The sequence below is a fragment of the Lagopus leucura genome, unplaced genomic scaffold (assembly GCF_019238085.1).
Source record: "Lagopus leucura isolate 7727_CA_CO unplaced genomic scaffold, USGS_WTPT01 Super-Scaffold_100009, whole genome shotgun sequence".
Taxonomy (NCBI): Eukaryota; Metazoa; Chordata; class Aves; order Galliformes; family Phasianidae; genus Lagopus; species Lagopus leucura.
The window spans coordinates 20,176,129-20,203,101 of record NW_024962266.1 but is presented as its reverse complement, the minus strand read 5'-3'; the positions used below and the strand labels follow the sequence as shown (position 1 = coordinate 20,203,101).

At 50.8% G+C, this 26,973-nt stretch overlaps 1 protein-coding gene across 1 annotated transcript in view; it reads left to right on the top strand.

Moving 5' to 3' along the window:
- ZSWIM5 (zinc finger SWIM-type containing 5) overlaps window positions 1–26,973 on the top strand; it is a 64,945-nt gene that overhangs the window by 28,732 nt on the left and 9,240 nt on the right. Inside the window, exons 3-6 of the mRNA XM_042874063.1 lie at window positions 13,943–14,299; window positions 20,626–20,774; window positions 21,205–21,355; window positions 25,020–25,199. Of these exons, the coding sequence (XP_042729997.1) occupies window positions 13,943–14,299; window positions 20,626–20,774; window positions 21,205–21,355; window positions 25,020–25,199 (837 nt within the window). The remainder of the gene's footprint in view (window positions 1–13,942; window positions 14,300–20,625; window positions 20,775–21,204; window positions 21,356–25,019; window positions 25,200–26,973) is intronic.

Sequence of the window (26,973 nt, the reverse complement as noted above, 5' to 3'; positions counted from 1 at the left end):
GCACCCATGCAAATGGATGAGTCTGGTTGGTCCTGATGTCCTCTGTGCTGGGGGAAAGCCAGAGACACCCAAGGGCTGAATGAGCACCGGTGAGGAGGAGGAGCTCCTTGCAGCCTCTGGCTTTCTTTACTTTCATTGAGATGAAAAAGCTCCAAAAGTAGGAAATTAAGCTCACTGCCCCATGCACACCAGAGACTTTGTTCAGGTGAGTCTGTAGATGTCAGCTGGTAAAACGTGACTGTCCCTGTACATGCAAGCACGTGGTATGAAATCTTGCAAGTAGGTCTCTGAGCAAGAATGCTCGTAGCTGTTGGCACAGTGAGGCGTTTAGCTGGGCTGGTTCAGGGCTCTTGGGCAAGGCAAGTCCAGATGAGTATCTTCCAGTGGTGCATCACTGTCAGGTGCATGGTGCTGGCATGTCTCAGCCCTCTCTGTACACGAGAAACCCATTTCCAGCACTGCTGGAGCTGGAGCCATGCCAGGTTTGCAGGCTGCCCGGAGCTAGGCAGATTCCAGGTGTAGCAAAATGCAGTGTGAGCTTCTCTAGCAAGTCACAGAACAGCTGAACTCAGGTGCTGGGAAGCCTTAAGCCATGTTAAGAACCATCAGATCTGCTTAAAGGGTTAGGAGCTTTGGAAAGGAAATTGAGTTTAGTTTCTGCACCTTTCTTTGTGATTTCAAGCTCATTCTCCTGGCTCCCTGAAGTGCCTGTGCCAGCCAGTCACAAAACTCCGGAACTTGGAGATTTAAAGACAATAGGGTGTCAGCATTGATCCAGGAGCATCTCTGTTTGCAGCTGTGTGGAGCCATGGCTTGCCTGTGGCATCTTCACTGCTCTGGCTTTGATAGAGAGCGAGTTGGGCTTTTTTCACCTCAAGTGTTTCGGTCATCTTTGTGCTGTGGCAGTCATTCTGCTAGGTGATGAGATGGCATCTCTGCCTCTCAGAGGAGAAAATGGCCTCTTCGTTCTATCTCCTGGCTGCTCCTCATCTGCAAAAATGAAGTGTGAGGGTATTTAATGCCTGGCGCGGCAGTGCAGTGAGCTGTCCTTGTCGCTAAGCAACTGCAGGAAAACTGAGGAGCAGCATCGGGATGAGACCGCAGAGACCTACGTGCAGTTGGGACCCAGGCAAGGCTGGTGCTCCTCTACCCCTTCCATTGCAGGCCTTCCTGCAAAACTGACCCCCGGATGCTACTGAAAATGTCCCCAATGTCCCCAGCTGCAGTTATTCCTCCCCACCTCTCCCTGAAGTCTGTCCCTTTTTGCATCCCTGTGATGCTTCCCCGGGGGTCTGTGGGAGATTTCCCTCTCTACTGTGTGAGCACCATGTAATGCTCACATTATGTGCTGATATAGGACAATTCCTGAAAACCTTTGCTGAGGTTGCGGGTAAAACTCCTATAAACGGCGCTGTCTCAAATTACCGCCTTTCCTGTTCAAAGGGAAGAGAGGAGCAGGCTCCCATGCCACTCATCTGGTTTTGCTTTTTCCTTCATTTCTCTCCCATTACGCTGAGCTCACTGCCTTATGGTTGCTTCCAGCCCCAAATGGAAATGAAATCACTGATAGCCATGCAGCACGCGTGGCAGCCCCAGTGGCTGTGAGTGGGAGGTGGGGCAGGCTGCTTGGCTTTGGTGTTGGGTTTCAGCAGGTTGCTGGCTGGGATACTGCAGGATTTCCCCTTCCTTTTTTCCCCTTTTCCTTCACAGAGGGGCTTAATTACTAAAATACGTCTGTGGTTAGGGGAGTCGGAGGCTCTCCATCTGACACCGAGAGGGCTTCGCGCCACATAATGACAGAAAACCACAGTGAAATGCCTCGCTTTGCAATTTTCCTCTTTCCCTTTGCTTCTGTGTACTTAGTGTTAACTGCACAGCGTAGGTTTCCTTTTGTTTTAATTTTAACCAATTCCAAAGAGAGTGAATGGGTCTTTCCTTCCTTAAGCGTCTGCGCCTTCTTTCTGTATATTGTAGCACCAGCCGTCCTGATGACAGATCTTGTCATTATGCGGTGTCATTTTAGATGTTTGCACTGCTCCGAAAGCAAACGAAGGAGCCTGCAGTCTAGCCTGTGTATTGAATAACAATGTCTTTCCAGCAAAAAGAGATCTGTTAAGTTTTTAAACCAGAACCATGAGTTGTAGGCTCGTCTTTCGCTTGTTATCGCTGTTTGTGGCCATTTGGATTTGCAAAGGCTGTTAAGCTTTGGAGACATCTTGAGTTTGGAAAATAGGAGATGCTCTGCTTTGGGTTCTCTAGGGCAGCTTTTCCATTTTGGGCTGCTCCCTGAAGCTCCTGATGTGGAGTTGGGGAGCACTGGGGATGTGGTGGGTAACCAGGACAGCTGCTGTGGGGATGCACGATAAACAGGCGTGCTATTGAGGGTTTTAAAGTCACCCCACAGGAATCTGCTTCTGAGAGGGGCTATGTCCTAAAGATGTTGCAAACTGCTGATGTGGAGGAGCTGAGCATCCTTGTCAAGCATCTGCCTCCCAACCGCCTTCCTTTCATGCAAGGGAGGCTGCAAGGGAAGTCTTAACTCCGCAGACCTCCCGCTGCCTTCCTGACTTTTCAGCAGGGTCATGTGAAAACAATGCCATCAAAGCGTTTCTTTTTAAAAATGTTCTTTTATTTCAAGTGCAATGACTGCTCTGCACGGGGTTTTCATTGTGCAGCATGAGGCAATTTGAGTGCTTGTCAGGCACAACCCCAAATGTGGCTGCGTGGCCAAGAAGGAGATACGAAGATGTGTTTGTCACATCCTTTTGTGGATTGGTCTTGTCCCTCTTATGTGTTCCTGTATCCCCATTAGAAATAGTGCCTGGGCACTCTGCTGCCGCCCTTTGGTTATGCTTTGGGGTTTTCAGGTAGTGTTTGACACGGACCTTTCTTGGGGCCACTGAGGGGTTGTCTTGTCCAGTAGATGCCACGTAATCCAACTGCTGTGGTACAGCCTGTGGAGTTGACTCTGTAGTTGTTGTAGTGACTTTGGGTGCAATCTATAGGTTGGTGGAACTGGAGGGCGTCCAACAAGGTCCTGGTGGGCAAGGTGGCAAATTCTTCCAGCAGACGGTTTGGTTGGGTTTGGGATCTGCCACAGAATGCATATACAGTGCTAGATGTCCCCAGGCAGCTATGCTGGCCTTTCCCAGTTGGGCTCATTGCAGAGATCCCAAGGGCGGAAGCTATTTTCTGCTTTTCCCAGCGCTATGTGGTGCATATTTAATCTCATGATGCAATGTCCTGCAACCTTTTCATTAGGCCACTCCTCATACCTTATATTTTCAGCTCTCAGATCAAAAGAAGATTGGAAAAACTGTTTCATACAATCATCAGTGTTGCAGAAGGCCTCTAAGATCATCCAGCCCAGCCCACCCCACCATGCCCACTGACCACATCCCTCAGTGCCACATCTCCACGTTCTTTGAACACCTCCAGGGATGGTGACCCACCAACCTCCCTGTGCAGCTGTGCCACTGCATCACCGCTCCTTAGGAGAAGGAATTGTTCCTAATATCTCCTGGCACAACTTGAAGCCATTACTCCTTGTCCTGCTACTCTTTCTGTTACAAGTCATGATGCTGTTGACCTTTGTGGCTGCCATGTTTGTCATTTCTCCACCTCCTTTTCTGCGATCGCTCTGCTTGGGATTGTGTCTGTCTTCCTGCAGAAGCTCCCAGCCCAAGCTAACAACACAGATAACCAGAAGAAGTTCATCACTTTTATGTTGGTGTCAGCGACCAGCCCAGCTGCTGTGGGGTACTTGTAGTTATCTGAACAACTCCCTGTCCTGGAATTAAGTCCTATCCTCATGGAGTAATTAATACCCTTGCAAAGTATTCCAAAATTATTCTGGAATAAAAAGTTCACAAGGTGAAGCTGATCTGGAATAGCAAATGCTGAATAATTTCTTCTTCAATGACTGGTTAATTTCCCAATATGGAGCAGCCCTAACAGGCTCAAAAATTTAAGCTTTATTGGTTTAGAGGGAAAAAAGGTGGAAACCGCTAACTTTAAGTGAAACTACTGAAGTGAGCTAAGCCGTTCAAGAACAATAATATTTCTGCAATGTAAAAATGTTTGGCTGTGGTCTCCTCAATGAAATTCAATAGCAAGAAAAAAGGGAGAGGATAGGCTTGTTATGAGTTGGGGCTGTGGCACTTGGCAACCAACTGCTGCAGGTGCATGCGAGGAGCACGAGTTTCCACACTGGGATGACTGCTTCCTTGGGGACGGTGTGTCTGGCCGTCAGAGTGACCTTCCCAAAGGATCTGCCTGTCCTTGTTGTCCAACAAGGACAAAAGAGGGGGAAGAGTTGGGGTGTGGTCGGGATGGAACTGTGCATCTTTGGGAGCACTGCTGTAGGGGCTGTGCCTGGCTGAGGGATGGGTGGTGGAGAGCAGGAATGGGGGAACGGTGACATTGCAAAGGGTTTTCCACTTCTGGAGAGCAGTTTGAACACAGAGCCCTTTTCTGTGCTTGAAAGCAAGGTTTTGTGAAGGAAGTTAATTGACCTTTTCAGTAAATGGTTACTGAGGCCATTACCACAAACACTTCATAAATGGATGCTCATTTAACAACGTTGCCAGTAACTTAGAAAGTCAGACTTCATGCTCCCAGTATAAAACTGTTTTTAATGGAAAAAGCGTCTTTCTTTTTTGGAAGAATTTGGAGCAGGTTCTTGTACTGAATCTAGGCTGCTTCATTCCCTCAGAAGGCTTTTGAGGGCCAGGAAAATTATAACTAATAACTTCCCTAGAAATCATCGAGCTGCTATTTTAAGGTCTGATGTCTCAGGGAGGATCAGGGCTGTGTGCCATTTCCCTCCATTGCTCCGTGCTGCCCTGGTTTGATGCTGGTGCTTCGCCAGGGGTGCTGCTGCTAGCCTGGCTGGCCCCAAGGAACAGAGACTTGTGAGCAGAGCAAGGCGTGAGGCTCTCACTTTTGCTTTTGATTTTCGATATTGGTCAGTTGAGTTTGTTTTCTGTTTGGCCGTGGCTTTAGTTGTACACTCTGGAGGTGGCTCCAGTTGCAAAATATGCCATGAATTGTTTCCTAGAGGGTTTCAGTGGTAGTGGGTCTCCCTTTCTCACATCGCTATCATGAGCTCTGCCTTTCTCCTCCTTCCCATCTCAGAAAAATTGAAGCTTGGGTAAGTTGCCAACCCGGGAGTGAGGCTGTGTCTTAGAAAAGCAGAACAGCAATGGGAACAGATAAAGAAAAGGATGCCTGTGGCTCTGGAGTAACTTCATCCCCTGCCAGCAGGTACCCAGGGATGAGCGCTTAAACCAGGAGCCAGAACAATGGGTACAAGGAGACTCTGACCGATTTAACAGGATTAGGCAGACATAACTCAATTTTTATTCAGGCCAAGTTGCTGACCCCGAGGCTTTTCCCCTGCAGACCTGCAGTGGGCTGGCTTTGGGGCACCTCGAGCACAACGCGCTGTGTCTGCGCACTGCAGGTGCAAGCCGCACAGCCGCTTCGGGTTCAGTTGTTTTCTACCATAGAGAATAAAGTGAAAGCGCTGTGCTAATTGGATCTGGATTGGAAATTCCTGCTATCTCGGACAGCCCAGGTTTGCAGGGTGGAACAAAGGAGCAGAGCCGCCGCTCGCGGGGCGCCTCCGTGCAAACAATGGCAGTACAAAAGGGTTCTGGCAGGGCCTACACTTTGTGAAAGTGGCAGGGCTTGTTTTGTTTGTGGGGCTGAGGGCTTGCAGGGATCGCCACATAAAGAGGACTGTAGAGGCAGCGAGCTGCTCTGCATTTCTACGTGCAGTGAAATCGGTGCTTCCATCGCAGTGGCGCTTCTATGGCTGGACAAGAGGCGCTTCCTTACTAAAACCCTTTTATGTCCTCGGTGGTGGTTTGGGGTTGGACTGGGTGGTCTCAGTGGTATTTTCCTATCCTAATGATTCCATGATTCTATTCTGAGATTCTCAGCTGTTGGAAATCTGGGTGAGCCCAGCTAGGAGGATCCTAATTATTCTAATCGTAATCAGCGATTATCCTAGTCTCTGATTCTGTGATCCAGCCTTGCATGCAGGCTCTGGCATCTCAGGTGGGTCTCCTCAACGCACAGCTCTGGGCTAGGCTGGCTCCAAGGGCAGCCTGGTTTGATGGGACTCCTGGGTTCAGAAACTCCAACAGAAAAGGAATTTGGTCCCCATGGATATTTGCTTTCATGCTTGACAATATTCTGCATCGGGCTGCCCAGAGAAGCTGTTGGTGCCCCATTCTTGGAGGCATTCAGGGACAGGCTGGATGGGGCCCTGGGCAGCCTGATCTGGTGAGGGCACCAGCCCATGGCAGGGAGTGGGGCTGGGGGGTCTTTAAGCTCCCTTTCAACCCACCCCATTCTGTGATTGCACACTTTTTTGAGAAGGCACCTAGGCTATGACAAGGAGCCATGTTGCTCTATTTTTAGATAGAGCTCTTAACGAATGCAGAAACATGGATACTTTGGGGATCATCACAGTTGTTTCCTTTCTCTCTTAATGTGGAGGTGTTGCATTCACCATCTTTGTCCATTAATTTAGTGCACACACTCATCTTTCTAACCTTCTCTTTGTTTTAAGCAAGTTCTTTACATTCAAGCTTGCCATGAGGTACACAAGAGCAGCAAAGAGCAGAGACTGGACAGTGTTTTGCCACCAGTTATTACGCAGGCAGTACGTGTCAGCAGAGCCATGGTGAACTCTCCCTCTCTTCAAACCCTCTCTATTGTTTATGCTGCTGCACAATCGCCATTCGGCTCCGTTTGCATTAGCTCTGAGCTGCCAGCACAGGCATTCAGCTTGCAGGGCTGCAAATTAGCAGAGGAAATTGGTCAGAGCTTCAGAATGAGGGTTGCTGTGTTGGTTTTTTTTCCCCCTTCTTCCCCCAAACCATATGACTTCAGAGCAAGGGTTGCGCATCTGGGTAGATTAAAAACCCATTTGCCGGTAGGCAGCGGAAGGATGTGGAAGGTGGTGTGGGGAGGGGCATCCTCAGCATTGGGGATTTTGGGGTCTGAATAGGCAACAAAGAGTGCTTGAGGCCTGGGGAGAGAATGGGAGCAATTTGGGTGTCTGGGGGGAGATGTCGCAGAGCAGAAGCAGTCTGCTGGAGCCCACCCCTGGACTTGGGCAGGGAGAGAAAAAAAAAACTCCGTCAGGCTTCTGGATAAACAAACAGCAGAAATCTCGTAAGGGTAATAATGGAAATCACTGGGAAATTGAGTTAATACAAGGGCATCTGTGTAAGTGAATGCTTGGGACAGGGAAACGGCATTGTCCTTTAACTCTACTAATGCTGGAACAGATGGGGAGCGCGGTGCACTTCACGCATTAGCTGGCTCAGATAAAGAACAGAGCAGAGGCCGGTCCTTGCGGCTGATTAGAGGTTAACAGGAATAGAAACCCGCGGATTGACTCTTCATTTGCAGGAGGTGTTCTGGGATCAGAGCAGATGGCAGCGAGAGCGTCCCTCCAGCTTACTCAGCTGCTCAGAGGAGCTTATGGCTACCTCCAACACAAACAACTGTACTCGCATCCCCTCTTGTTAAAGCTGCAGCTTCTTCCCAGCCTACCCACACACATGGCTTTGCTGGCAGACCTCTGGTTGCCGATGTCTCATGTCTGACCATGCGCTTGTAGGGCAGCTCATCTCCTGCCCGTGGCTTTCCATTGGCTCCCGAAGGATATGGTTGTCCCATCTCAGCCACATCCCTTTGTTACGGCATCAGTTTGTTAATTGTCCTCATTAGCTCTGCCAAACCACATTGCTTTTCTTGGGTGGTATGGCCGGGAAAGGGAAAAGCAGTGTGGAGGGGTTGGGAGGAGGGCCCCAGCCCTTCAGATTTATGTCCTGCCCCGTTCCCTACCCCGCAGAGGTTCCCTGCCCCGCAGAGGTCTGGCTGCAGGGCAGCACCTTTGCATGTGGCATCCATTTGTCACAAAAAGAAATTGCTTTGTGGAGGGGAGAGGGGGCAGACGTGTAAATCCGAATGAGCTCTCTCCTCATTGAATTGCTCGAAGCATGGATTGCCTCTTTTGCAAGGGAGAAATTGCAATTGATTCAGCCTTTACCTCTTTCTTTTTGTCTGTGAGCGCTCTGAAAAGGCACATTTTATCTGTGTGTGACAACACCTGCCTAGGGTGCCTCTCATTGAGCTCCGCTGAATCAAAAGAGCAACAAGAAAAGTGGGTTTAATTGCACACATCTTCAGCGGAGTCTTTCTTGCACTTACAGCACAAAAGGCCAGCCCTGCGCTATTTGAATGGAGCCTGGGAGGGCTGGAGTGAGCAGTACTCTCCATTACTATCAGAGGCAGATGATTCACTTTGCCGGAGCATTGTCATGTGCAAATGAGTTCATGAGCCCATCTCCTTTCCAACTGCAAGGTCAGAGACTGAGCAATTGTCAGGATCAGCCGGCTGGAGGAATTGATCTATTAGCTGGAAAGCTTGCGGAGATTTTACTAACCTCCGCTTCCTACCGCGTAAGCACACAGACACCTTCCTCCCATGGGTGTTGTCTACATTACAAATATTGACTGATTTTAAGTTCACGTTTGGAAAGCTGCTGTTTCTAGGCTCGGAAATGTGACCAAGAATGACTTATAAATAACACTAGGCGCAGCAATTATTATTCATTGCTAGTTATGGCTTTCACACAGTGGAAAAACAAATGGTTTTTCCACTACAAGCTGGAGCTGCAGTCCATTTAATCACTGAAGGGCTTGGAATCACTTTAGTTTAAAATACCTTTCCGCTGTGGTTTGAGAATTTTAAAAATATTTGGGTCATGGTAACCTAGTGTACATGCCTTGCACTGAAAATTTTGGTTTACGTTGTCTACATCTGCAGAGCCCCATAAACATCTGTGTAGCCTTTCCTGTCTGTTCTTTCAGGGCTCACTGTGCCTGGCAGCTCTTGCTGGTCTTAATGGAGCCCAATGTTTGGTTGCACCCAGCTTCCTCAGCAGAGTGGATGTGGCTGCCTTGTTCTCTCTGTAGAGCCATTCCTTGTCCTCCTTCATGGTAGAAGGTCTTCTTGAAAGGTCTTCCTTGTAGGCAAAGACCTTTGAGCCTGTGAAAGGAGAAGAGTAAAAGGATTGCTCCTGGTCCTCTTGTGCAGCAGTCATAGTAAAATAAAGGTTTGAAAGACCTCCAACCAAAGCGATCCCCACCATGCCCCCTAACCTTGTTCTTCTTACGATTCTTGATTGTTCTTCCATGATTGTTCTTCATGATTCTTGCCACCTCCAGGAATGGTGACTTCACCACCTTCTTGGGCAGCCTCTTCCAGTGCGTCACCAGTGTTAATGCTGGTGCAGCAGCCTCAGGTTGTTTCTGCTGGTCCAGGGTTAGCTCCTGGGATGTCTGGTCCCATGAGAAGGTCTATGGGGGACTGTGCCAGCTCCATGCAAGGCGGGCACATGCCGTGCCTGGGATGAGCGAGCTTGTTTTTTCTAAGTGGTGCAACTCTGAGAATGTCAACTGTGAGTTCTGCCTGAGCTGGGGTGTGAAATCTGGGGGATGGCTGCGAGCAGCAACTGCTGGAGGAAACGGAGCTGACTTCCTGTCTGGTGGTATAGCTGCAGGATGCTCCTCATCCTCCTCATAGTGCTTGAACGGTCTGGAGGTCACAGTTACAAGAAGGGAGCAGATCATGCCGGGGTTTTGCTGGTTTCTGGGGTCTGTGGTCTGTGATGATATCTGTAGGTGATGTTGTTTTGGAAAGGCTGAGCAAAATTGGTTAATCTGTTATGGCAGTGACTCTGGCCTGCCTGTCTCTGAATCACAGGTGCTTTGGTGCAACCAGCTTGTGTGCTGGCTCTGCAGACTCTTGGTGTCTGCTGCAGGACCCAAGGCCAGGGGTGCATTTCAAGGAGGCTTTGTCTGCTGCAGTTTTGTCCTCTGAAGCAAAAACTGTCTTCTCCATCTTTTTTTTCAGAGATGATCTCTGCTCTAGGAGGGCTGAGCTGCTCCCTCAAGGTGCAGGCAGAAGGTCTGGGAGTCTTTCCTTGCAGGTAGCTTATGGACACCTGGGTTATAAATACATAGCTCTGGCTGCTCTGATAGAGTTGGAAGAATTTGCAAAGCTCCTTTTGATTGAGTAGATTTAGAGATCTAAGCATTTTCCATCTTGGTTAAAGGTACTCTGGTCGAGGCCTTGGTGATCCTATCGTAACAGCAAAGCTCTGGGTGCTGAAGCTGCTGGTCAGCTTGGTGCTTTGTAGGGCTTTCAGAGCCCAGGGGGGTTGGAGCATCCAGCTCCTCCCAGCCTGTGGGGTTTATATACCCCAAAGGGAAAATGCTGCCCTGCTAATGAGTTTAGAAGTGACACCAGCGTGGAGCTCACAAACTCCCAGCATATATCCCTAAGGATTGTTTTAATTTAAGGCAGAGGCACAATATCCTGCAACGCTAATGCAACGTCAGAACGGGGACTCTGGGGGCAAATGTGCCACGGCAGGGAAAAGGTCTTTGCTCAGTTGTTTGTCCACGCTGGACGGAGAAATGGAATTAGGAAGGAGATATGCTAGTGGTGCAGTGTGTGGCTGTGCTTAGTGTGGTGTTTATGCTGATTTGCAATGCTGTCTCTGCAGCTCACTGGAGCAGCTGTCCATGCTCAGCTCCTTCTGTACCCTGGATCAAAGGGGCATCTACTGGGAAGCATCCATGGTAGGAGTTCTTTTGGGGAAGGGAGGAGCCTGAGCCTTTTTCTTGGTACTAATCTGGGGTTTAATGAGCCTGTAGTTACCAAGATGATACTTAATTATTTCTTTTTCATAGCATTGAAGCCCTGGCACTGTCACTTTGCTGGCAGCAAGTCAAACACCGAGTTAGCTTATGTTAACTGTGTGCTAGGAACAGAAGATGAAGTCCTAGATAAGCACTCGGCTGTAGGAACTTCTTAAATTGAACTGAGCAGGGGGGACGCAGGGCAGGGCGTTTGTTTTTGCTCCCAGCGCTATCCAGACCCTGTGTCTGTATGTGGGGCTGTGTTCCACTTTGCTGGAGGGCCCCATATGCTCTGTGGGATGTGAGCTGGTGGCACGGTGACAGCTGTCCTTCTGCAGGTGGCCATCACCTGTTGGGGACTGTAGTGTCAGAGATTTGTGCAGACTACAGAATCAGCTCTGGGCTGCAGAGCAGGGCTGGGTGTGGTAGCTATAAGCTGACCTGACGTTAATGTAAATATTCCCAAACAATGCTGTTGCTCTTGTGGGTTCCTCTCTCTCCCCCCTTGCCATGTTTAAGTTCTGACTAAGCTTTTGTTAAATGTTTTGTGTAGAGTTTGTAGTTTATCTTAACTAGACCTGCTGCTGTGACAACTCACATCTAAACTGAGGCTAGACTTACGGCCCAGATGCCAGATGAACTTTGCTGTCACAGGCGTGTTGAATGGCTCTGGTCAGTGCAAAAACCCAGACTACACATGGTGAGAACCAGTTGTGGGAGAGTACAGCTTTTGGGATGTTCCACAATGTCGTGTGCCTCTGGTGCCAGACAAAGCTGTGTCCATGCCACAGAGCAGCACGAGTCAAGGTTCTGGACAAATGTTGATTTCAGACTACAGTTGATGCTGGAGTTGGACTTGGTGATCTTCGTGGGTCTCTTGCCACTCAGGTTATTCTGTGATTTTCAGGCTGACACCTGTCTGAAGCAGGTTGATTAGTTATAAGGGCTGAGTTCCTCCAGCCTGGTTAGCCTCAAGTAGGGTCTGGCTTGGGATCCTGGTGGAGTAACTCTTTAAGGCAGTGTTTATGGCTTGTAATTTGTCTCGAAGGGTTTTATATATATGTACATATGGGTGTCCATGCATGTGTATCCATACATTATTGCTCAGGAACGTTGTTTCCAATCCTTTTAACTTGTTCAGAAAGCAAACTAGGGAGAAACTGGCAGCGAGTCGGTGCAGCCTGCCAAGCATTGCAGACCAGAGAAGTGGTAAAACATAAACACTTTGGAGTTTATCCTCAAGATTTACACGGCGTGGCTGCTGAGGGCTGCACCTCCCCAGCAGCGCTTCTACTGCTGGCCGTGTGTGAGCAAGAGGGAGTGTGGGGCCGTCTGTCCGTCTGCCCCTGCCCTCCCAAGGTTAAACAACACCGTGTTGGATGCTCTGTTGGCTGCACAGTCTGAGCTTTGGTCAATGGCTGCAGAACAGGTCTGCTTCCCCCATCCCGTGCGCTAAAGTGAAAGCAGACCTCCTTGACACTTAATCAGATTTGAATGTGGTTTTTGGCGTGGCTTTAAAGAGACTGGCAGTGAATAGCTAGTTTTGATGCCATTTATTAAAAACCTCTGGTAGAATTTGTCTCAGAAAGCTTTTGTGCAAGCTGGCAAACGTGCAAGGGTTTGATGCAGTTAATGTATTTTAATCTCTCCCGCACCCCTTCTTCTCGTCTGTCGTTAACTGTGGGCCTCTCAGCTGTCTGCTGCCTTTTCTAGGGTGGTGGTAGGCTCCACAGAAACCTCTGTTCAAACGTGGCCTAAATGAGGTTCCAGGGGCATGGAGGAAAGTGGGCTTCCCCTGCGAGGAGGAAGGCCAGGCTGCATGGGCACCACGTAAGGCTCCACACAGAGGTGTCTCCGCTGACCCCCCTTGTCCTCATCCTCAGCGGGAGAGAGAAGAGGACGGACGGATGCGAAATGTTGATCTTTGACCTTCTCAGTAGCATGCTTGTGGAATAGTCTCCTTGGGAAGGTCTGGAGTGTCTTCACTGCCCAGGGAGGTGGTGGAGTCACAGTTCCTGGAGGTGTTCAAGGAGCGTGCAGATGTGGGTCTTAGGCATGTGGCTTAGGGGGCAATGTTGGTGGTAGGTGGATGGTTGAAACAGATGATCAGAGAGGTCTTTTCCAACCTTTATGATTCCATGATTCACCTAGCCTTGGCTCCAGCGTGAGAACAGTGGACGTTCAGTCTTTTCTCTCCAACTTTAACCCTCTTTTGTTCAATGCGTCCACCTTCTTTGGGCCCAGAGGACTTTCCCTTCCATCTGAGCCTATTTCTCGCCCTTCATCCACCTTGGAGAATTGTCAGGACATTTTTCACAGTTTGTGCCTGAAGGCGCTGCAGCCCCTCGCAGCATGGTAGGGGCTGTCAGGAGCACGACTGAAGGACGATGACATTTTGTGCCAACAATTTGGGCAGTCCCTGGGCCCAGTGCATAGATCTTGCTGACAAGCAGCTCCCTGCCAGCTGTATTTTGGAGAGAGCTCACGTGTCACAGAGGGTTTGCAGGGGTCGCTCCCATCTCTGCTTTTTGTTCTCACTGTGCGGAAGAGCTTAAAGCTGTGGTCATGCCCTGGAGCTCTGTGCCTGGTGGAGGGAATGAAGCTGGAGCTGCGTTGTATTTAATTTTATGTTGTTTGCTTCATCAAAGAAAAGAAAACCTGGCCTTTCTCTGCCCCCTCTTGCTCACGTGAGTTGTGGTGCGAATTCAGTGAGGGGGAGGTGCGGGTGAGGATTGCTCCCAGGAGGGAAGGAGGCTGAGAGACTCTTAAACAAACGAGAACCGAGCGGCTTTGCTCTTCCCCTGTGGTTTGGCTGTTAAATAAACTCACCGAGGAGGCTGGCTGCATGCGCGTGCTGGTACAGGAGTATGTTTGTATGTGGGCTGGGTTCTGGATGGTAGTGAAGCCAGTGCAGCTCACAAGTCCACTGCACAGTCAGTGGTCATACTTGGATGTCTGCCTGGTTGATTTCGGCTGAAGACAGCAAATGCTAATACATGAGAACAGAGGAGCCTGAGTGGGTGCTGACCTCTCTTTCCCAGAAGACAGATGGAGGGTGCAGGGATTTCATCCTGGGGTGATGTGCTCCTTGAAAGAGCGATGCAGAAGTGGCCTTCACGCTGGCTGTGCGCACTTTCTAGAGCTTGCATGAGTGGTTGTGGTCAGAGCACAGCTAATGTCACCTTTCCCTATTTTTCTTTTTCCTTGCTAGGTTTCCACCTCAGTGGGACGGTGACAGAGCCAGCGACTGCGACAGAACCAGAGATGACCTACAAGGTGGCCATCAGCTTCGACCGCTGCAAAATCACATCGGTGACATGTGGCTGCGGGAACAAGGACATTTTTTACTGCGCCCACGTCGTGGCGCTTTCACTGTACAGGATCCGCAAGCCGGACCAGGTCAAACTCCGTCTTCCCATCTCAGAGACCCTTTTCCAGATGAACAGGGACCAGCTCCAGAAATTTGTTCAGTATTTGATCACAGCACACCACACTGAGGTGTTGCCCACTGCCCAGAAGTTGGCTGATGAGATCCTGTCCTCCAACTCGGAAATCAACCAAGTGCATGGTAATTCCTTGTTCCTTCCTTGCTGGCTCAGCACTAATCCACTTGTTTGGAGCTGGGGCTGGTGGTCTTACAGTGGTGGTGGTGGCCGTTGTTTTGCCATGTTTGTTACTGGTAGTGTCAAACTGATGGTAGAAGTGGGCAGAGGTACCACTCTGGTGTTGGCCACGTGTCCCGGTTCTGCCCTCTGTGGGAATGCAGTGTCAGGGCAATGGGGAGTAAGAGGACAGTGGGGACATGGCTCCTCCAGCACGTGGTGACGCTGTGTCAGCCTGGCCCTGCATCTTGCTAAGTCAGATGTGACTGAGCTGGCAGGAGATAAAGCTTTAATCTCCATGGGCGCTAATTTGCCCGTAATAAATGAGTGCTGCTGCCCTGACCTACTGCACAAAGGCAATGAAGGATGTTTCCTGGGGCTTTGTGTTTAAAGGGTGCTTTTGAACTTCCTCCTCTAGAAGTCACCAGCTGGGAGTTGGTGTCCATCCCAGCCTAGGATATGGTGAGTCCCCCTGGGGTCCCTTGGCCAGCACAAGGCAGTGCTCCTGCTGTGTCCTTCCGAGGAGCCCTGGGACTGAAGTTACCCAGGGCCTCCAACAATGAGCCAGTCTGCACCGCGCCTGTCCCTCCAGCTGTAAAGCGGAGATAATGAATACTTATCTGCCACGGAAGGGCGTTGTGGGGATTAACACATGCCTGTTAGCTGCTCTGAAGATGAAAAGCCCCATATGCAGCCTAAAATAGGATCTGAACTGGTTGCATCCACATGTAGCAGTGAGGCCAGGGGTCCATTTCCATCCTCCTGGTGATGGCAGCTCTGATCTCAAATGTTTTCCCTTACCTCCCTCTTGCTTATACCTTGGGAGAGGCTTTTCTATCCTCCACTGGGCCACATCTGCTGTGTGTGTGGTTGTGCTCTGAAATTAATGGTTTGGAGACGTTTCCTCATTTTTTGGTGTTAAAAAAAAAAAATGAAGAGCAAGAATCTGGTGAGGTCCATTCCCTCACTGAAGCTGAGATTGGGCAAGATCCCGCCTTCGCCGTATTTTGAGGCTGCATTCTCCCAAGCAGAATGAAGAAAAGCTTTTAAGACCCTGAATATTTATTGCTCTGGAGTCAGCAAAAGGCTGGTGATTGAAGGCCTTACAAAGATACAGATGTTGGCTCTGGTTCAATATCTGCCTCTTGTTTTTACAAGTGGTTTTAAAAAACAAAGCAAAAATTCTCTGTCCTTTCAGACTCGTGTGGCTTCGTGCCCTCCAGCATGCAGTTTTGAGCCGGCAGAGCCACATGCGCCTCACCCTATGGGGAAGGTCTGAGAGCTGTGTGGCAGCCCCACCAGCAAGCCAGCTCCTCTGTGAGCAGAAGCGCACCCTGACCTCAGCCTGGGGAGGGATGTGGTAGATGCACATTGGAGTGATATAAAACTAATGGATTATAGAGTCATAGAACCATTAAGGGTGGAAAAGACCTCTATGATCATCTAGTCCAACCATCAAAGCCAACAGGACCATGCCCCTCAAGCCATGTCCATCAGATGTCCCAACCCATGGAAAGAAAGGCTCAAAAAAGCCCCACCTTCAGGTTCAGAGTGTGGCTTTGGCTCTTGACTCCAGATGTTGCCAGTTTTTCCCTCCCCATCCTGCCAATAAAGCCCAACCATGTGGCAGAGGTTTGCTGTGCATGGGGCTCTGGATGTCAGAGCAATCCAGCAGCTCTGCTGGGGCTCCCACTGGACGGGATCCAAGCCTACCCCACATCTCGCCTTTCCTAGCTGCAGTTCATGCTTTCAGTGAAGGTCCCTGATCCTGGGATTTGAAATCTTTTAGATGCTTTAAATAGTGCTTTATGTGCTTACGTGCATGTTTCTTGGTCTTGACTGGGTCAGGCTCTTGGGGTCACAGCTTTGTTCACCTCTGGGTTGAGGCCAGGGTGTCTTTTGGCTGCAGCTCTGCAACATGAACTAACCCAGCATGTGCCCAGCAACTGAGGTTACTGCACCATGAAGCAAGAGCAGCCCTCTCTAGAAATTATTTTTAACTTCTTTCATTTCTTCTAAGGAAAGGTCTTTCAGTTTTGGTTTGGGTTTCAGTCTGGTGAACACAGGGCTGCTCCTTCTGTGTTGGTGGTTGGGATGAGGGGTGGGGGAGCAGATGCTGCAGCACAGGGGCATCTATGGAAGTTCAGTTGGATATTATGAGAAATTTCTATTCAGAAAGAGCAGTGATGCAGTGGCACAGGCTGCCTAGGGAGGTGGTGGGTTCACCATCCCTGGAGGTGTTCAAGGAGCATGGAGATGTGGCACTGGGGGATGTGGTCAGTGGGCACGGTGGGGTGGGGTTGGACTGGGTGATCTTAGAGGTCTTTCCAACCTCAATGCTTCTATGAACGTCCCTGTTGTATCGTGTCTGCTTCAGAAACAGTGCTGCCCTCTCCGTTCAGAGGTGCTCTTTGCTCCTTCTGTAGTGCCTGAGCAGCACAGAAGGCTGCAGGCAGCCGCCCACAAGGCTCGCAGTAGGGTGTGAGACCTTTGCTCCTTGCAGGAGTGTGCACGCACGTGCTGCTCTCCTGGGCTGCCTTCCTAGAAGGAAATGCAAACTATCCAGTAACGATGCAGCCTCGGAGTGCAGCCAAAGTGCTCGCTCGTTCTCTCAGGGTTCAGTCGGAGCAGCAAGGCTAGGTGTGCCTGGCTGTCTGCTTCCCACTTGACCTCTGCGTGCTGAAGTAGGTCACGTTTCTGTTCTGGCAGATCACTGCAAAGGGCAGCGCACTCAGAGCGCGCGTCTCACGTATCGCCCTCCTCCGCTTGCGGCTTCTGAAGTGGCAGCTCGAAATGAGACCACAGTGGCTTTCAGTGCTGCTTCCTCCCTTGTTTCTGCGTGGCTTTCTGGCTCACCACAAGGCTGAGGGCTGTCATTACACCAGCGAAATGCTCTGGCCTTTCCTAGGGGCAGCCAGACCCCCGCAGTTAGCAGTGTGCTCTCAAGCCTGTTTTCATTGCTCTCACCGGCAGTGTTATGAAAGCTCATTGCCTGCCTGGGCAAGTTCAGCCTCTGTCCTGGACACAGTCATGCACTTGCAGGTGAGGTGTGTGGGGAAAGCTGAAGAACAGGGAGTTAAACTCCAGAATGAATTGGGTTTGGTCTGGGAGTTGCATGGCAGCCGTAAGAGGTGCTGGGAGGTTTAACCAGGATCTCCAGGGCAGCTTCAGGACTTTACTCCAATGGAAATGATGGGCATTACAAGTCTGCAGAGCCGTGCCATCGCATCCCCATGGCCCACAGTGGGACCACAGCTGTGATGGGCACAGTGCCACTGCTGGCAGCTACTTTGGTCCCAGGAGCTGAGGGGTTTCACTCCCTCGATTGCTGTCAGATGTCTCTGCCTCTTCAGGCTGCCTCCATTCAATCTGCCTCCACTTAAAAATGGAACGGGAGGCTTGGGAGGCTCAGTGGAGCTTGGTTCCTTTCTCCCTCGCTTCGCCGCTATTTTTACCCCTTGTTAGAGTTCATTTCCTTTCTGGTGCCTGGTTATTTTCTCTTTGAGGTTTCTGTTGTTTGTTTATTTGTCCGTATCCTCCCCCTCTGCTCCCTCTCCGTTCTGGGTGGCTCTTCCTTCACTCCTGGTTTCTATCCAAATGCTGGAGACACAGCCTGGAGGCTTTTGGCAGCTCCACATGCAGTCATGAGACGGCTTCTGTGAACTGCTCCATGGTCCAGAAGCTCACCAGGACCAGGATGGGTGCGTTTGGCTCTTCTGCCCAGACCTGGGAGACCTCAGTGTGAGCCAGGGGCGTCCCAGTGCTTCTTCAGCCCCAGAAACATGCCCCCCTCCAGGAGCTTTACTTTTCTTCACCTTCCACAGCTAACTTCTGAGCAAGGTGTTAGATTTTCCATGTCTGCCTTTGTTCCGCTTTCTCCCCCGTTGATTTTTTCCAGCCCTTATTTTCCACTCTTCGCATCCCCTCTGGCTGGGTCTCTCTTGGGTGCCAAATAGTTAAGTGCTGAGCCCATGACGAGGGAGAGGTCCTAGCTGCCCTGATTGATGGCATTTTTATCTGTGTTTCTACAGCCTGTGCAAATGGGTTTGTGAAACACTCTTTCCACTCAGGATGTATGCTGGTGTTTCCTTAAATCTGAATCCCGCAGGACAAAGATCAAGCGCATCTGAAACAGGCTCTTTGGAGCAGGAATGCTGCTATATGAGAAACGTGTTACGCAGGCTGGGGGCTGTGTTACATGCCGTTCCCTGCTAGTTTGGAGCAGAGACATGGAATTGCTCATCGGCTACGTCATGGCATGCCATGGGGACGCCACCACGGTGCAAACGTTGGCAATGGGAAGTGGGCAAATCCTGCCATGAATATTTAAACGCCACGCAAATCCTCTTGTTTGCTCTTAAATGTTGATCCAGCTCCCCGGTGTAATTGGGTAGCCCATTATCTGCCTGTTTGTGCGGCGTGTGTGGGAATCTGATATTACAACCCTCTGTATGAATCTTTTATGGGAGAGCAAAATAAATTTATGAGTAAACGTGGGTTTTATTTGGAGTGACGAGAGCTGTGTTGCTAATTTAGCTGTGGTCAGAACCTAAACGTGAGAAGTGCTCAATGTGTTGTGTGGGAGGAGGAGATTTTATTTAGCTCCACGCTTCTTTCCGTGCCGTCTGCGCTTTCCGCTGCATGCTAACACTGGGGTTAGCCTGGGAACCCTGCAAAAACACTGCTTCTCTGTGCATCTCACTGAGCCTCTGCTTGGAGCTGTCCCAGTGCCCTTGATGAGGAGCGAGCTGAGAATTTGTGCATGGGTCGCCAGGTGTCTGCACCCTGTAGCTATGGACAGATGACCCCGTGGAGGCTGATGAGGCGACCTGGCTGATCTGGATAGCTGGGAGGAGCGGGCAGGCTGCTTGGAGGAGGATATTAAGAGCACAAGCATCTCAGCAACCCCGGTGATGGGGGCCGGATAAGCATTCGTGGCAGACAGATTAGTCATCGGTTCCTGATACGGGATAATCACTGGCTTGTCTGCTCTTTATCTGCAAGGGGGAGCGAAGATAAGGACGGACTTGGGGGAGGGAAAGAAGAGACACAGAGAAGCTGAGATGCGCTGTTGTGCTGCCTTATGACAGCGGGGAGCAGGGCTGGGTCACGTGGAGCTGGTTCCCTCCTTCCCAGCACAGGGCTGTGGGCGAAAGCAGTTTCCTTTCTGCTGCTTCAGATCCTGTCCCAATTACGTTGTTCTGTCAACTATAAGTTATTCCGCAGAGGGAGCAGCAGCAGCATCCTCTCCCTCCAGCGCGGTACGGGCAGCGCCTGGGGCTTGCTGGAACAGCTCTCAGGCAGCGATTATTAGCAGAAATTAAAGGAATTTTGTAAAGGACATTAAATACAAATAGCTGTATCTTTTTGGGTCAGGAGCGCTCTCAGCCTTTGCCGGAGGAGCAAAACCCCTCCGGTTGATGTCCTCCCATTTATAAGCCAAGAAGAGAGAGTCGCCTCGCTGAGCAGTCTGGAGCTGGCTTTCCATGAGCTGCACTTCAGCTCTTGGCTCCACATCTCTCAGCCAGTGCTGGGGTGTGTACCCAAAGCAGCAGCAAGGAGTGGTGGAAGAAGAGATGGCTGCTCCCCAACTGGGGCCCACTGGAGTGTCCTTGTAGCACTTCGGGCTGGGCTCCTGGCCCCTCCTGGAGCCGTATTTCTGCCTGCCCCTTGTGCTCATGAAGCTGAAGGTGTTGCTAGGAGGTAGAAAAGCCCTTGGGAAAAATGGGAATTAAAAGGGGCAAGGAAGGCTCAGGAAGGATCCATGCATCCTTCATCCAAGAATACCTCTGTGAAATTGCTTCCAAGAGATAGAAAAGGTTTACAGGATCAGCTTTATGGATGCTGAAACAAATCCACAATGTGCAGCAAGAGGAGAACCCCAGGCAATCCAAGGGGACGCAGAAGGCTCGGGGCTGTGCAGCTGCTGTGCCTCAGCATGGGGTATGGCAGTAGGAGAGGAATGGCCTTCACTGTTGTCCTCCCAAGCATCACCCAGTGTGTCTTTCACTGGTGGTGAAAGCTGGGCCAGAATAGACCTTGATTGGTGCTACCCTAGACTCATTAGGAGGGACGAGCAGAGTTGTAGGCATTAATGCTGTGCTCAAGATCTCTCTTCATGGTTGCTGCTGCTGCCACCACCATGGGAGGGGAGCCTGATGTTGCTGGTGGGAGGGTTGGTTTGCTCTCACTTGAGCTGATAAAAGAGATGGGCCATTTTGTGCTCTCCATGATTGCTAGCTCTGCTGCTACAAACCTCATGGTCTCTTTTTCCTCTTTCCCTGTCCCCCAGGCGCTCCTGACCCAACTGCTGGGGCCAGCATTGACGATGAGAACTGCTGGCACCTGGATGAAGAGCAAGTCCGAGAACAGGTGAAGCTGTTCCTATCTCAGGGAGGGTACTACGGCTCGGGGAAACAGCTCAACTCCATGTTCGCCAAGGTGAGGAGGAGCCAGCCCTGCTCCCTTTCTTGCTGCGCTCTGCATGGCGCGTCACGTAGCAGGCAGCCCGCTGGCTGCCCTGGCACAGTGCCCATCACAGCTGGGAATCTCTGCTCCAGTGCCTTCTCTCCTGGCCACTGAGCTGGCGGTTGTAATCCAGGCTCTGGGTCAGGCAGAGTCCCTGCTTCCCACGCAGTGGTTCTTCATGAATCAGGGCTTTCCCCCCATCTCTTTGTTAGCATGGTGGAGGGAAATCCACTATGGCCATCCAGCTAGAGTGAGGGAGTTGGCATCTAGGTGACCTCATCCAGGAGTTGGACCTGGTGATCCTTATGGGTCCCTTCCAACTTGGGATATTCTGTGACTGTCTTAGACACCTCCAGGGGATCATGGCTTGTCTCACAAAGAGCCTTCTCTCTGTCCTTTCCAGGTCCGGGAGATGCTGCGCATGAGGGACTCCAACGGGGCCAGGATGCTGACACTGATAACGGAGCAGTTCATGGCCGACCCTCGGCTCTCCCTCTGGAGGCAGCAGGGGACGGGCATAACAGAGAAGTGTCGGCAGCTCTGGGATGAGCTGGGTAAGGGCCACCAGGAGCAGCAGCGGGATGAGCGGGGCTGCTGAGACTGCACGCCTTGTTCTATTAGATTTTGGAGCTCATCCAGAGCTCACCCTAGTTTCCCAGCCAAATCCTGGTGGGACAGCTGGATCAGGCCCAAACTGCACATTTCAGCACCTTAAACAAACCAGCTCCTCTCCTGCAAAGGAGCCAGGGTTGATATGTTTGCAGGGCGGCTTGTGCCATGTTTGCAGCATCTTGAAGCATGTGCTGTAGTAAGACATAGAAATGGCAATGCCTTGGTGCCAGAAGAAGCCCCTTGTATTTCTGTGCTTCAGAGAGAGGATGTCTTGTCCTAGCGAACAAATGGTTTCCAGAGTGAGTGGGAGGGATGGACTGTGCAGAGCCTGGCTTTAAGAGAAATACAACTCTGGATAATTCTAACTAAGCACTTTAGACACCAGCTCAACTGGCTGATGATGTAATATTATTAGAATAAAATATTAAGATGACATGAGCCTGGAGGGGATGGTTGTGTGGTGGAGTTGACCCAACAGTCATGGGCTCTCCTGGATGTATGGGTGAATAGTTTGACTTGTGCCATGGATTCAGTGTGAGTCTGAGCTGTTCTGCTGCCTGGTGGTGGGAAATGCTGTGTAAAGGGCTGGACCAGCTCACGGGCTGGGACCAAAGAGATGTTATAGAGCTAGAAGGATGAGGGTGGTCCGTGGTCTGGAGCCACACCTGTATGAGGAAGACCTCTGTGGGTCAATGTGCTTCAGTGTGCAGGGGAGACTCAGGGAAGGTGTACTGCACATGTAAAATCAGGAATGGCTCATGAAATTGCCAAGGAGGTGAGCACAGGGCAAGTGGAGGTGTTTGAATCAGGCAGAAGGCGTTTCTTATCAGTGTGATAAAAATTGACTTTGTGGCATGGTGAAGCTAATGTGATGGGAATCTCTGAGGCTGAAAGCTTAGAGGGGGATGAAAATTATTTGGAAAAAAAGGAGAGAAAAGGGCTGTTGAGTATAGATGCCACTTCTCTTTCAAGAAGTTCTTGAGTCACAGATTGTGGGAGGGTGGACAGTGGAGTATCTCTGCAAATTTGCCTGCTCTTATGGTTTTCCTTATACGCCTGTCCCTGCTGTGGGAAACAAGAAGCCAGGTAGGAGGTCTCAGTGGCTGGAGCAGAAACTTCTGGAGTTCATCAGCTGCCATGCTGTCAGAGCAGTAGTGCGGTGAAGCCATTGTTTTTCTGATGTAGCTCAAGAATTCCCTCCCGAAATTCACACTGCCCTACATGGTCTTGTCTGCAAAATAGTTGATAACCGGCAGTCGGCTGCCAGGCTGCTTTGGCTTTCAAAATGTCCTTGGCACAGTCTGTCTGCGTGGTGGGCTGGGGTTGGAAGCCTCCTCACGGCAGCAGTGCAGGAATGGCACAGACGAGGGGCTGGGCGAGGAGGGATGCCTTGCTCCTGCCTGCGGTTCCCTGGATGGAAATAAACACACGAGCTCTGCAGAGCTGATCCTGGCCTGCCTGCCAGAAAGATATTTCCAGGATTTGGAATGGCTAGATACTCAAGAATCCTAGAGAGGTGGCCAAATCCACCACGCCAGAATTTCCACATGGAGGAAAGCAAACACATCTGTGAAACGTGGTTGTATGGGTGTCTAGGCAGGCCTGGATGCAGCAGTTTGCCCTGAACTGCAGATGATTGAGATGGTGTCGGCATGGTGCTCAGGGACAAGTGATCAACTCCATGTCAGGGATGCCAAAGCTGCACCAGCACTGCTGAACATTATCAAATGGAGAGGGCAGGAGGGGAGATAACCTATGCCAGATGCTGCAACCAGCCCCAGACATTATTTTGGGCAAGCATTTAATAACGAATCATCGATTTTAACAAAGACTGCATCACCAACTTGTGTGGGATTGGAAGATCAGCCCTAAAGAAGATTGTGGATTTATACCGGGTAAAATGTAAAGGATTTTGCAGGATTTCAGAGTTTTAAAAAAAGAAATAAAAGGCGTCGTTTGCATGTGTGTGTGCTGCCAACTGAGCATCTATTGCCCCGTCTGCTGGGGAGCCAAGGGAAGACCCGCTGGATAGGGAGCTGTGCGGCGTGGGAGTATTTGCCCTGGCGCATTACTACTTATGATTAAAGCCTAATTACAAAAAATAGATGAAAAACCAGCTGAAGTGCAGCCTGACCTTAATCTGCCTGGAGACGGGTTTATTTATCTCAGCCACTTGTTTACAGTGGGGAATTTCAGGAGATTAGGCCAGGGAGCGACCCTGTGGGAAACGGGAGAATTTCTTTGATGGCTTGGAAACTTCAGTGCAGGATCCGAGTGCCTGCCCTCCCTGGGGCCAGCAGCAGGGACGCTGGGGTGGGAAGGCTCCTGTGACCCCCCCTTTCTACCCAGCCCTGCAATCAAAAAGCATTTTTGTTCAGAGGCTTAGCTTAATCGTGATCTGCCTTTTTGTTCCCCACTTAACCTTCTGCTGTCGGAAAGTTCAGATGAAGGTTTTCTGCAGCATGTGAGACACGAAGTCTGACCCAGCTCAGCGTATCGGCTCAGGACAGGAGTCAGTCATGCTCTCACTTGGCCAAAGGACTCCCAAAACCCAACTTTTCCATTTCCCAGACTGCTACCTCAGTGCTTCTCTCCTGAGACAGACGTGAATCCCTCTCCCCAGCTTGTCCCCATCCCATCTTCCCTTCTACAGGAGAGCCTGGGGGCACGCTATTTTGGCAGCCAAAGGGTACCTTGGAGGGTTCACAAAAATAGCCTGTGAAGACATGAGGATCCCTATAGGGGATTGTCCCAGTGGAGCAACAGGAGCCAAAACTCACCGGCCGCATCGTGTTCTTGGCTGCGACAGAGCAGGGTCACCAAGCCCCATCACCAAACCTCGCTGCCTCCCCAGGCTGAGAAACAAGCTGAGAGACAACTGTGCAAGATGTTGTACCACTGCTCATGTACCCCAGAGCTCTGCGGGGCCCAGAGCGCAGGGCAGGGCATTGCCACGGCCAAAGCCTGATGGTGCTGTGGTGGATCTGCCATTGGGCACCTTTGCTTGTGCCAAGAAGAGCTCTGGCTGCCAGGCATCACACCGAGCTCTGGGTTCCTCTGCTGCGGTCTGGGGGGCTGCTGGGGATTTAAAAAAAAAAAAAAAAAGAGAGAAAAAAAGAGAGAGAAAGGAAGAAAATACACCAAATCTCCTTTATAAATAGTTGAATGCAAATGGCCCGAAGAACAATGGCAGATGAAATAGCATTCTGAGCGGGCTTTAAAGCGCTGGGAACGTGGGTAGGATCAAAATCAGGTTAGTCTTTGGAGATACAGACTCTGCAGCTTGCCAGGATGTTTTTAAGCACGCTTTGATGTGTAGTTCAAACAGTAGATTTGTCCTGGCAGACAGAAGCACTCACAAATTCATACACAGCCGGTCTCCTCTTCCCTCCTCCCCACTGTCCCCCATCTCATGAGATTATAATTTAGCTTCATTACAGAGGAGTTTTACTTTTATTTGAAAGCTGTCTAAATCCCCCTCCTGGGTCTGTGCATTGTGCTGCTGTGAGTTTATGGATGCTGAGAAAACGTTGCAGGCGGTGGGAAGGCAGCGGCCGGGCGGTGCAGGGGAGCACAGCACATCCCTCACCTCTCGGCTTTGTTTAGGGGCGCTGTGGGTGTGCGTCGTGCTGAACCCTCACTGCAAGCTGGAAGAGAAATCCTCCTGGCTTCGGCAGCTGCGCAAATGGGGCGAGATGGACGTGTGTCCCCTCGAAGATGGCAATTATGGCAACGAGCTTCCGAACATCACCAATGCGCTCACGCAGAGCTCCAGCCACAGCCAAGGTGAGTTCGGGAATCTGCCAAAAAAATGCATTTCTGTAAGGGAGAGATTCTTTGGTTTGAGGGGAATGGGGTTGTGTTTTCAGAAGTTTGCTTCTCGCAAGGTTCTGAGTGGTGCTGCTTGGAGGAGGACAGCTCGTGCTTGGTGCTGTGCTCATAGAGACCCAACTCGGCGTGCTGCTGGGTGCTGGCACATGGGCTGAGCAGGCACCGAGTGCTGGCTCAGGGCTGCTCCCACTGACGTCAATGGGAATCTCACCCTGGGAGCAGTTGGACCGTGATTAATGCTTTGAAAAATCCCCTCCATCCCCCAGAATAAATCCCAGCACAGTGCAGGGCTCTGGGGAGCTATGGGGCCATCAGCTGGGCTGTCCATTCTGAAGCTGGTTTGGGGGCATACACGTGGCTCCTGGTTCTGCTTCCTGTGATGGTGTCAGCCCTGAGCAGAATGGCATCCTGGGTTTTCCTGGTCACTGGCACTGCTTGAATTGTTGCAGAGCTGAACTTTGAAGCCCGTGCTAAAAGATGGAAGTGGCACTGAGGGACATGGTTAGTGGGCATGGTGGCAATGGACTGGCAGTTGGATTAGGTGATCTTAGTGGTCTTTTCCAACCTTAACGGACTCTGTGATTCTATGAAAGCAAGGAGCAAGGTGGAGCAGAGCCCCTTCCATTGGCCCAAGATAGACATTAATTGAAACTCACTGCTCTCGCAGTGCCTCCATCTGCTGCATGAGAATTGGCTGTGGGTTTGTTACACATAGCCATGGAGCAAACTGCTGCTGTCCCTGGCCGCACGCCGGGCATCCCATGTGCACATCGCAGGCCGGGAGCAGCTCGCCTTACAGCTGGCCTCGCTCCAGCTCTACATGGCCAGGATTGCCTAGTGCTCCCAGCCCTGCTGCTCTTCGGGGCTGGTCACATTCTGGGATGTGTGCACGGTGTTTCCAGAGTGCCTAGGATGAAAACAGAGCTGGGATGTATCCTAGGGCTGGTGGTTATGGGTATGCAAATAGCGCAGTGAATTGCTGCCAGCCTCCTTTATTACTGTCAGGCAACGGCTGATTGCCGAAATCCTTCCTGCCCAACTCAACCTGGCGGAGGGTCGGTGCTCTACGCACGAACACCTGTTTAATTTCTATCCACCTCGGGGTGCCTGCAGCATTCAGGCTAATTGCTTGTTACCATCGCTTCCAGAGCGTGTTTACCCAACCTCCTGGCTCAGCACTGAGCAGAGCCCTTTGTTTTCCCTCCCCGACGCGTCTATCTGCAGGACCTCACGTTCCGCGTTGCACTGCGATCGAGGCTCCCTGTTTTGCAACGCACGGCTGCTTTTTGCCCTCCTGTTCCAGCGTGGCTGGCCGATAGCAGGAGGGCTGCAGACAGCCCAACAAAGCGCCCGGCTGCTCTGTCTGGATGGGGTGAAAACCTCCTCCTGCCCTGCAGCTCCCAGACGGGAAGCGAGCGCTACCTGCTCCCACTGTCTGCGAGAAACAATAGCCCAACAGGAGAACAATAGCCCAGCAGAAATGTCAGCTAGATGAGCCAGACCATGCAATTGCTAGATACATCAGAGAGCAATAAGCAGCAGCTGGATTTGTTGCAAGCCTCAGCCCCGTTGTATGGGCAAACCTCTGTGTAGAGAGGGGTCACATGCATGGGCATAAGTCTAGCAAGCAGGCTGTTCTGGTTTTTTTCTTCCATTAATACACAGCACGCCTCATTAATGCATTAATACGTAACGAGCTTTATTGTTTTGGGTTGCATACAAGCATTCA